The sequence below is a fragment of the Gracilinanus agilis genome, chromosome 1 (genome assembly GCF_016433145.1).
Source record: "Gracilinanus agilis isolate LMUSP501 chromosome 1, AgileGrace, whole genome shotgun sequence".
Classification (NCBI taxonomy): domain Eukaryota; kingdom Metazoa; phylum Chordata; class Mammalia; order Didelphimorphia; family Didelphidae; genus Gracilinanus; species Gracilinanus agilis.
In genome coordinates, this window is record NC_058130.1 from 343,914,241 (window position 1) to 343,926,323 (window position 12,083).

A 12,083-nucleotide genomic window follows, 5' to 3' on the forward strand; every position below is an offset into this window, starting at 1 on the left:
CCTTTGAAGAAGACAGTGTAATGTATTAAAAAGAGCATTCGACCCATAGTCAAGAATATCTTGGTTCAAATCTTGCCTCAGATTTGTGTCTATGGGACCAGGGGTGAATCACTTCATTTTTTTAGGCCTTGGTTTCCTTTTCTATAATATTAGGATGGTTAATTCAATGACTTCTAAGGACCCTTCCAACTCTTAAGTCTGTCATCCTCTTTTCCAATGACTTTTAGTCCTCATTTAATTTTAACTTGAAGAAATTTTAGGTTTCCTTGTAGAGCTTTCTCTTCAACTAAAACTTTATCATATATCTTTGTTATACTGAAAACTAATAGATAATTTCGTAAATTTAACTTCTTTATTCAGTATATGAGGACACGAAGTTGTTTTACCTGAATGGATTATTCTAGTTCTTTTGACTCATGATGACATTAATCTTTTTTTGTACAGTTTCTTATTTAGTCATAAAAACAATGATCAGTATTTAAGAGTTTGCACAATATTTGATAGAAACTAAGAAGTGCCAACACCAGTAATAAAAATGTACGTTTTCATTTTAAGAACAAAGGATTTATTAGAAATCCTTTTCCCTAAATATATTATTCTATCATTTCATTAGAATTGATGATTTTGCTAACTAAAATTCGAAAATTAATAATTTATTATAGTTGGGCTGTTATGTGGTCCTCTAGATCCTTGCCATTGCATTTTTTAAAATAACAGATAAATATTTGTATAAGAAAGTTTCAGAAGAGGCTTGATAGAATTTGAAACCTAGGAGGGACTTAGATTATGAGGAGTGAATCAAACTCTCTTTGTCTATCAATCAGCAACTAAATAAGAATACTTACCTTTTTGATTGATTAACTTAAAAGTCTGGTGAGTGACAAAGAGAGTTTGATTCACTCTTCACAAGAGGATTCATCTGATTTAGCCGCCTTGTTTTGTAAATGGGGAAACTGAGGTCCACAGAGCTGAAATGACATGATTAAGGTCATAAAGTATTAAAAACTAAGACTAGTATGAAGTCCCTTGTCTAGAAATCAGGACTTCTTGGTCTTATGTGCTTTCTTCTAGATTGTGCTGCTTTCCATTACCCTTTCCTTCATAGTTTCTGGGGAGAAAAATTTCTGCAGACCCTTTTTGCACATTACATTAGACAAATTTTGTATCTAGGAATATCCCTACTCTTGCCCTATCACCATTGGCAAGACCTAATAATTATTTGGCAGGGTACTTTTGCCAACCTTAGACATATTATAAGATATAGGGCTGACCTAGCTTGAATGGACCATTTACCACCATGATAAGAGCAACAGAATTCATGCTAAAATATTGTGATGCCTTGCTATCTTTCCTGGATTTTCAAATTATTTATAAAAATTAAATATTTTAGGAAAACTTGAACACTAGAATTTTCCCAATGATGTTATATATGTCCCAAAGACCATAATTTCACAAGAGCAGAAATTTCAGGTGGTACACAGGACAATGGAGAATGCAACCTATTACACTACAGGTCTTTTTGGAGAAGTGTCAAAGAGTTCATAAAATCTGTATGACTGGAAAATTCAGTCCCCCAAACATTTATTAATTGTATTTTTAGTACAAAGCTCTAATAGCATCTGCCATAAAGGAGTTTAAGCTCTACTAGAGGTGTGTAGGTCATGTAGAGTACATGAAGAAAATATCAGATGGACAGTCTAATTTCTGGGAAAGGATATCCATAATATTTTTAAAGAACCAGAGGAAGGTCTCCAACACTTAGTGTAGATTCTCCAGAGAATGGCTGGAAATCATGGGCTAAGGTCACACAGAAGATGGAGAGGGCTGGTGGTGTGTACCTCTCTGGAAGGAATGTCCACAAGGATGATATGAAAGATATATTGAAGTATAATGAACATTTAGAAATAGTAGTATAGGAATTCATTTTAAAGTATATGGTATTAGGAAGTAGTTTTTAGAAATTTATGTTATTTATGGAATGAACTTAGATATGTTGAGTTAAATTATGTTTCTATATTTTTTTGATTTCACAGTCCATGCCGTAACACTGTTCCTAAATATCTTTGGATGCTTGGCTTGGTTTTGTGTTGAGCCTGGACGAGGGGTTGATTTTGGATTGAGTATCCTCTGGTTCATGCTTTTTACTCCTTGTTCATTTGTCTGTTGGTACAGACCACTTTATGGAGCTTTCAGGTAAAATTTTAAATGTGATCTTTTCATAATTATATATTGTGCATAATTGTTAATAATAGACCTTAAGTGAAACAAAAGTGTGACTGCCTTTCATTGTTAGGAACTCTGTGACTTCTCTTTCCCCCATTCAGAAAAGAAAAATTATACATAAAAGTTGATAGAATATAAAATAAATTTGTGGGGGTAGCTGGGTAGCTCAGTGGATTGAGAGCCAGATGGGAGGTCGTAGGTTCAAATCTGGCCTCAGATACTTCCCAGCTGTGTGACCCTGGGCAAGTCACTTAACCCCCATTGCCTACCCTTACCACTCTTCTGCCTTGGAGCCAATACACAGTATTGATTCCAAGACGAAAGGTAAGGGCCAAAAAAAAAAATAATAAATTTGTTCTTTGCAGTAAAAACATACCAGGTAAAAACTTGAATTTGTGACAATATCCTATTGTATTTAAGATACTAACTCCCAAGAGCATTTTCCTCTTGTTATTTTCTACTGTAATGTAAAGTTGACTATTAAAACCTTTTAATTTTTCAATGGTTTAAGGTAACTATGTGTGATAATTAATGTGAAGCAATTTCACCTCTGCTAGTTTATGATTAGTAATTTAATTATTTTCCATACCAATTCATTTGCAAAAAGGCAGTATATTCAGTAATGCTGTTCAGATAGCAAGAATAACTGGCATGATATTTTTCATGAGTGGTACTTAGAAATAATTTATGACAGTTCTGTATGGTTACAAGTACTTAACCATAGTTTTCCTATGTCAGTTAATTTTCATTTGATTAAATTAAAAGTGTATGCCTTACCTTTCCTTTATTTTCCTTACAGTAACTTTCCTGAGATAGAAAATGTGTCTTGTTTAGTCTTTGGCTAAATGGACATTTGCTGTATGCTAGAAAATTTAAGAAGCCATTGCGCAACTTTATAGAATTGTCAACAGAGGCCAAAATGACATTTTTTCTTTTAAAAAAAAAATCTGTTTTTCAGCGTTTGTTTTGGAAGTTATTTTATTTTTCCCCCAACCATTTCTGCCCGACATTTTTCTTTTATATATAAACTCACCTTCTACTTAAAAAAAAGGCCCATATAATCTAATCAATCATGAGTAACTAAAAAAGATTAATTTGAAAATTAATTTATTATTATTAATTTAATTTTATAATTTTACAAACTTTTACATAGTTGTATTCAATATTTATATATCTTACCTTTTTTAATTAACTGAGTTTTTCCATGTTAAATCTAAGATGAAAGGAAAGAAAGAGGCAAAGATGTATGTAGGGTAGGTATGCTGGCCAATATATTGTATTATTGTGTTATATTATATTAGCCAGAGTTTAAATGGAGAAAATAAATAGGAAGAGGGAGAAAGAGAAGGAAGAAAGAGGTAAAAAGAGAGCAGTCTTACGAAGCTGGGGAAAGAGGACCTTGTCACAAAGAAAGAAGCTCAGGCAACCTTATTTATTTTTAAATGGAAGACTAGCAGACAGGTAATTAATTGTAAGTATGTGATACTTAGGCCAACATGACTCTTAAATTGAGCAAGGGCTTTCTTTTCTAGTCCAGATGCAATTGACAAGAGTTTAGCTTGGAATCACCTCCAATTTCCTTTTCCTTCTTCTGTTGAAATAACTTAAATGCATTTGGATTCATACACATCTGAATTTGATATGTAGCCCAATTTGCGAGTTGAAATAAACATGTAGGAACAGGAATTTGAACCCCAGCAATGTCAGTTTTTAACTGAACTGTGACCATTGCTTTTTTAGTGATCATTGATATTCCCCCTGCCTTAAAAAGTGTCAACATATTCATAAAATACTTATAAAAAGTTAATTAGCTGGATTTCACTTTTCTGACTTAATAGGGTAAAGAGAAGAATATTTTATGAAGAACTTTAAGCAAATGTCATAAATATGCCTTTTGAGTGGGTAATTTCAGCATTTCTTTCCCGAAGGGACAAACTTTTTGAGTTCATTTAAACCTGCTTCACTTAATAAAATGCAATTCTTAGCAGTTATAAAACTGTTAATATTTGTGTTTAGATAGAGATGCAACCTGGGATAGTCAAAAGGGCATTGAATTTGGAGTTAGGAAGCCTGGCTTAGAATTGTTCTGTTGTTTACTACCTGTGATCAACAGTAGACAAGTCTCTTAACTATTTTTTTTTTTATCTATAGACTAAATGATCTCTAAAGCACCTTCTAGCCATGAATCCTGTAGTCACTTGTTAAACATTTAATGATAGTAGATTTATTCTCTTAAAGTCTACAAAAAAAGCTAAACAAGTGTTACTTGCATTTTAGGTAATTATATTTGAAGAATCTCAAATCTAGACACCCTGATACTACACTTTTCCTGCTCACATGAGTTTACAATCAAGTTGATGAAAAATTAGAATTTTACGAAATGCCAGATAATACAATTAGGATAAATTAGAATGAGTGACTGATATTTAAAATATTTAACAGATAAATGGTGTTATGGTATGTAGTAGGTGCATTATGTTTGCTAAACTGAATTGGAGTCACATTGTTCAGTGACCACAAAGTAACAATGGTATAAGAATTATATATTAAGAAGATAAACTTATGCCAGGAAATTCAAGAACCCTGAGAGAGAAAGTATGGTAAGGAGGGAATATTTAAGTGAGAAACAAGTGGTATGGTCACATATTACTGTGATCTGGACAGAAAGGAAATCAGTGAGTTTGGGAAACAGATCACAAACTTAGTATTAGGACATGATATAGTAGTCATGGGCAATTTCATAGTCACCTAAATGTCTGCTAGAGCTCTCTTTGCCCAAAATCAGTGAACTAACAAGTAGCTTATGTCAGTGATAATTTCATTCTTCAGAAAGTGAAGAAACCAGCTATGGAAACTACTATTATGTTTTTTCTTACCAATAAAGAAAAACTGGTTGCAAGTGTAGAAATGATTAGAATATTGTAGGGAAGTGACCATTCAATGTTAGAATTTGTCATAAAGAAGAAGTAAAGAAAGTGTAGTCTGGCAGGCACCTAAGTTTTAGGGAATCAGATTTCCAAGGCACCAAAATTCTAGAGGGAGGAGAAGACAGTCGATTAAGGAAGGAAAGCTCACAAGAATGAAATTCAGAAGAAACAGGGAATGCAATTATGATAAGGAAAAAAAGAGGGAGAGTTTTAAAGAACCAGGTGGTTAATACAAAAACTAATTAAAATTGTTTTATAATGTACAAAAGGTAGATAACTGAACAGAGAGGTCTGGCACAGCTCTGTAAAAATAGTTTCAGAAGTGTTAAAGCACAGAAATAGCTGAGGCAGATGAGGAAAATTAAGGACAACTTCAACAAAATCCTTGTAACTATATCATGAAAAGGAGGGAAGATCATAAAAAGGCAGAGAAGCACAAAATAGGAGAGATAGGATGATGTCAGGAGTAGAGAAGGCAGAGATATTTATTCTTACTGTGTTTTCTCTTTTTTTTTGCTAAAGAGAATGACCATGGCATTTGAAAGAATTGAAATGATGAAGAAAACAAATACCTAAGTACTTTTGACTTAGTTACCAGGCCTAAATTAATTACATCCATAGTTATTGAATGAATTCCTAGATAAAATTGTTGAGCCACTTTCAGTGATCTTTTAAAAGTCATGTAAAATGAGACAGATCATTTTATATAAAGAACAGTAAAGGAACAGGGGACGTTAGACCTGGAGAAGAAAAAACTGTGGGGATGATAGATATCTCAAGTATTTGAAGGAGCCTCATGTGGAAGAGAAATTAGGGTAGGAGTTGCCAAGAGTCAAATTTATATTTTATAGAAGGGTAGAGATCCTAATAATAAAAGCTGCCCTATATGCTGCCTTGGGTTCTCAAGGTTGGGTTCTTGGGTGAGGAAGTTGGATCTTAAAGGAGGCAGCCATCACCCAAGGATATTATAGAGGGGATTTTTGTTTAAGTATGAAATAGATGAACTTTGAGGTCCTTTCCAACTCAAATTCTGTGCTGTATGCTTATGTTATAATCAACATATGCTTTGAAATAGCTAATACTATACATTATTCCTGGGTAGTGAGAATATTGACAAGAAAATGAAGTACAAAGTCCAATATACATGTCTTAATTATGGCAACTAGGTCCTAATGCAGTATTTCCTACATTGTAAACATTTAATGCATCTTGAAATGTTTGAAAAAATTCCCCCCAAATTAGTGCCTGAACCATGATGATATCTTTGATGTCACTGAACTTTAATATATCTTAAATATTTATTTTTTATAAAATTTTACCAATAGTATTAGAATGAAAACATTTTTGAACTTTTAAATTTTTTTATTTTTTATTTTTGAACTTTTTAAAGCAGTTTAATTTTTTCACATAATTTTTCCTGGTCCTTGCTTCCATCACCAATCTTAAAGCCATTGTTTCCTGCATTGTATCTACCTTTATCCAGCTTAATTTGTCTTATAATATTAAATGCTATGCCTACCTTATAGTTTGTCTCTTTTCAGTTTCAACTTCATATCTTACAAATTGATAGCTTTAAAATTAATATTTGATTAACATAATTAATGTTCTTGTCATACCTGTGGTTGATAAAAGAGTATAGAAGGGGGCAGCTGGGTGGCTCAGTTGATTGAGAGTCAAGCCTAGAGATGGGAGGTCCTGGGTTCAAATCTGCCCTCAGACACTTCCTAGCTGTGTGACCCCGGGCAAGTCATTTAACCCCCATTGCCTAGCCCTTACCACCCTTCTGCCTTAGAACCAGTACATGGTATTGATTCCAAGATGGAAGGTAAGGTGTTTTTTTTTTTAAAAGGGTATAGGAAAAAAAGAATATAGTATAGAAAATGAAAAGTGGTTCTCTATTGAATTGAATATGAAATATTGAACAGAATATGAAAATGTATTTTAACACTTAAATGATCTATGATTTCATCAGCTTTAGCATTCCCACTAATGACATAGATAGTAATCCATCCTTGCTTTTGTTCATAGCCCTATCCTTAGCCAACTTTGAGTTTCCCTGGCCAGAAAAAAATATTAATTACCAACATTTTGATGAACATTGTGGAATTGACTGATGAAGTGAGGAGAGTGAATTGAGAACAGGTATGCTAAACTAGTAGGTCAACAAGAGGTTGGGAGTCAAGATCAGGTTTAAGAGATGAGGGAGACTTGGAAGGAGTAGATGGGTTTTAGAGAGAATTTCCAAGTTCAGAAAATTTTACAGAACTCATAGGATCATAGATTTAGAGCCCCATTGGTGAACCTTTTCTGAGTTCGAGTGCCTAGAAGGCAAATTCAAACTGTCTGTGAGCCCCCTATTACTGGAGAGAGTGGAGGGAGAAAGTGCTTGCTTTGGGCAACTGGACAGCGGAGTGGGACATGCAAAAAATGCCCCTGGGTGCTGGGAAGAGGGGGAAGGGAGCAGCTCCCTGTGTGCCAGCTCTGCATGCATGCCACGTCTTTGCCAAGGCTGATTTAGAGCCTATGACCTCAGAGTTCTTCCAGTGTAGGGATATCACTCAGGTTTTGGCATGAACTGGATTCAACTGTAACTGAGAAAGGTTGAGTAAAATAAATAAAAATATTTTCCAACATAATGTTAATTTGTGTTTTTAAAGTCATTATGTAGCCTGTAGAAACCTGTTTCTGTTTGAGCTTGACATCATTCTCTTGGGCCAATTTCTTTGTTTTATAGATGACATCACTGATGTTGTTCAGGGAATTAATAAAAGACTCCAAAGGTAGTAACTGGTAGAAACAGAGTTTGAATCCACATTCACTCTAAGTCCGGCACTCTTTTCATTCATTGTATGTGATGTCATGTAGTGAGTATGAGAATAGCTGTCAGTTTTCTAGATTTTAAAGTCTGCAAACATTTAAACATCTCAATTTTCCTCATAACTCTGAGGTAATAAATGTCCCATTTTGCAGAAGAGGAAAAAAAGACTGGAGAGATTAAGTGACTTACCATATTTACTCAGCTTTTAAGTAGAAGAGACAGATAGTTATAAATCTAGGTCTTTCTTGTCTTAAAGTCTGGCACACTTTCTGCTACACTACAGTGCATCTTCTAAGATATTCTAAAATTGCAGGTTGACCATGTCTGTCTTTTATTCTGGAGGCTTCAGTGATTCTACATTTGTTTTTGGGATAGACTCCACATTCCTCTGTTTGGTTCTTGCTTCTCTTTCTAAAAGATTGATTCTCTAACCCACACTGATGTGCCTGATGTTCTTGATAGATGCCATTCCATTTTCAAACTCCTTATGTTTTCACAAAGTCCATCCATCTTCCCAGGCTTCTGCTTTTCTTCTTTACTGTTATTTCTTGGAACCAGTCAACCCCCTTCTAGACTTAGATCCACTGCCTCTTCCTAAGAGGCCTTTCCTGATTGCTGTTGTTGTATGCCTCTCCCTCTCACACCCATCATGCTACTTTGTATATGTCTGTGGTCTGTTTATCTATAAAAATGTTATATTCCTTTAGTAAAATAAAATGTAAGTTCCCTATAGAAAGGGCCTAGTTTACTTTGTACTTGTATCCCTAGCAATTAGTGCAATGCCTTGGTTTATAGAAGATTTCTTTATATTTATTAAGCTTGTTGATTGAGAAGAACATTGATTTTTGGAGTCAGAATCTGGGTCCAAACTTGTTACTTTGGTGACAATGGACAAGTCCCATAACTGTGAGCTTTAGTTTCCCCAATAACATTCCTTACATCAAAGAATTCTTATGCTAATCTATATACTATTTATCTATGTAAAATACTTTGGACACTGTAAGCATATGTAAATAGATACTTTTATTTCCAGGAAATTGTTTATATAAATTACCTCCAGGGCCTGTGATTTATCTGTTTCAACACTCACTTTCCTGAGACAAATCTAAACCCCTCTGTGCCTTAGTAGAAAGACTTCATGAGTTGTGGTAAAAACATAATACTTTGGTAGCCAGTGTTTTAGTGACGAGTTTATTATTTTATTCTTACTCAGCCAATCCTTCATTAGACCTATTCTCAAAGCCTATACTTTGGGAACCTGGTGGAGAGCCTTCCCAGACTTTGTGCTCTTTTTAGCACAAGCTGGAGTAAGATTGTAGTGGTGGGCAAAAAGTTATACATATAATAATTACCCACCTTAAAAGAAAGCTACCTTTCTAGATTGCTGGGTTTTTTGACACACACTAGTAGGTATCATTTAATTGGGTGTTAAATTTAAATTAATGCTTCTTTCATCTGTCAAAATTAAAGTTAATTTCATTTGCATGTGAAGACATGTTAAATAAGAGATATGTATAAAATGCCTATTGAATGTTTAGTCATTTCTACTAAGATTTAGTCTATTTGAGTAATTTGAGTCTATCTCTGTGTTAATGAACCTATGGCACATATGCTGGAGGGAACTGTTCCCTTCCCCTCTCCACATGCCCCTGAGGACATTTCTCACATTACCTGCCTCTTTGCCCAATAGCCTAATTAGAAGCACTTCCTTCCATGTCTGGGGTAAGGGGGGTGGCTTGCATGCAGCATGAGGGTTGCAGTTCAGGCATTTGGTCTCTAAAAAGTTTGCTTATCCCTGGTCTGTCCTCATTCACAAAAGGCCTAACTCTAACTCACCCATGTTGTTTGGTAGAAGTTCAGGGTTAGAAGGGAAAGAGAGATTTTAATCCTTTAGCTTATCCTATTGATTTTTTAAAAGGGGAAAACCCCTAGTTTGGTTAACATATTAAGTCAGAAGTTCTTAACCTTGGGTCCATGAACTTTTTTTAAAAACACACAGGCGCACACACCTGTTTCTCAGTATGTTTCCTTCATAATTCTATATATTTATTTTATGCATTTAAAACATTCTGACAAAGGATCTGTAACTCACTAAATTGTGAAAAGAGGGTCCATGACACATAAAAAGGTAAGAAACTTCTACATTGAGCTGATCATTTATCTTTTGTGAGAATTAGTCTGATCAGTGGCTTTCCTAATATTCAGATGAAATCAGCTACTTTAAAGGTTTGGTTATAATGGGGCAAATAGAGAAAAAGGAAGAATATTTTAGGAGTATGGAGAGAACAGGCCTCTGGGTTATGTCATAGTTCCAAGCTCTAGGCATGTAGAACCTGGAGCAGCACGTAGTTGTTTTGTTATTCTACTTCAAAAACTGCCCTTGTGGGAAAGGAACTACTTTGTACCAAAATATTTATAGCTGCTCTTTTTATTGTGGCAAAGAATTGGAAATTGAGATGTCCATCAACTTGGGGAATGGCTGAACAAATTGTGGTATGTGATGGTGATAGAATACTGTTGTGCTGTAAGAAATGATGAATAGGATGATTTCAGAAAGAGCTAGAAAGACCTACATGAACTGCTGCAGAATAAAATAAGCAGAATCAGGAGAACATTGTACACTGTAACAGCAATATTCTAAGATGATCAACTGTAGTAGTAATACAAGGGTCCAGGACAATTCCAAGGGACTTACGACAAAGAATACAATCCAACTCCAGAGAAAGAACTGTTGGAATTGGAATGTAGATCAAAGCATACGATTTTTCACTTTAGTTCATTTGGATTTGGATTTTGAGTTTTGATTTTATATTATTATTCTCTTACAAAAATGAACAATATGGAAACATTTTTTATGATAATACATGTATAACTCAGATTGAATTTCTTGCCAGCTCTGGGAAGGGAAGGGAAAGGAGACAATTTGTATCATATAACTTTGGAAAACTTATGTGAAAATTTGTTATTACATGTAATTGGTAAAATAAAAAATATTTTTATAACTCTTACCCCTCCCCCCCAAAACAAAAACAAAAAACTGCCCTTATACAAAAGAATCATACCAAAATCTGAGAATGGCTTCACAGTGTGCTGTTAATCATCTTTATTATGTGCAGGGAAGCATCTGCTTTATTAATCTCATCTCCTCCTCCATCTGTTTCCATAAGAGGGCATGTGATCTTATTCTTCTGTTGTTTTGCAATCTGATTGATTTTCCTTCCCTGAGTTTTTAGTTACTTTTTTGATTAAAAAATAAAGTATTTACTATCTGGATCTTTGTTTTCCTAGATGTATCCAGACTATATTTTCCTTGCTTCTATTATAGATCATTTTGACAAATATATATCCAAATTTGATTGCGTTGTATAAATTCTTTATATTTAACTACCATTGCTTAACTTTGAGTAGATAGGCAAAGTTGGTTTCTTTTAGGTAGAAATGTAATATATATGTTAATTATGTATCATAACATAATTAGATTCTCAGGAGAGGAATATAAAAAGTAATAAGAGAATAGCAATAGAAGGAAGTTGTAGTTTAGGTTTTATTGTCTTTGGGCAACATGCTTATTCACCTGTTTGTTCATTTATTCAAGAAGTAAGTCTTAATTAAGAGATTACTATATACAAAGTAATAAACCTTTGCTTTCAAAGAGCTTATATGCAAAGGAACGTAAGATATACATAGTTTTTTTTTTTTAAATTGAATGATCTACTGGGATGTTAAGTTCAAAGTTAGCATCTTTTTTTAATGTAATTTAATTTTTTCCTCTAATTACATTTAAAAACAGTTTCCAACATTTTTTAAAGAAAATTAAGTCTTGTGAAGATGGGATTAACTCTCCTGCTCAATTTTAGATTTAATCACCAGAAACTTATATACCCCCACATTTCCTTAAGTGAGGGGAGGTCTGCAACCCACATGCTAAACTGGGTGACAACTCAGAAATGACTAACTGCTGCCTGGGCAGTCCTACAAAAATTCTAAAACTGTGATTGGTCCACGTAAAGTGGAAGGAAGGCATAGGAAGTGATGCAAAGAAGAGTCTTTAAAAGTAGTTGCAACTTCCTGTGAGGGGCTTTCCTCCTTTAAACTTGGCCTTGGCAGAGCTCTGG

The 12,083-nt window shown here is 34.2% G+C and overlaps 1 protein-coding gene across 3 annotated transcripts in view; it reads left to right on the forward strand.

Annotated features, from left to right (window-relative positions):
* SCAMP1 (secretory carrier membrane protein 1) overlaps positions 1 to 12,083 on the forward strand; it is a 100,576-nt gene that overhangs the window by 58,117 nt on the left and 30,376 nt on the right. For all 3 annotated transcript variants that reach the window (XM_044663220.1, XM_044663228.1, XM_044663237.1), the window contains one exon: positions 2,034 to 2,193. In XM_044663220.1, coding sequence (XP_044519155.1) covers positions 2,034 to 2,193 — 160 coding nt within the window. The remainder of the gene's footprint in view (positions 1 to 2,033; positions 2,194 to 12,083) is intronic.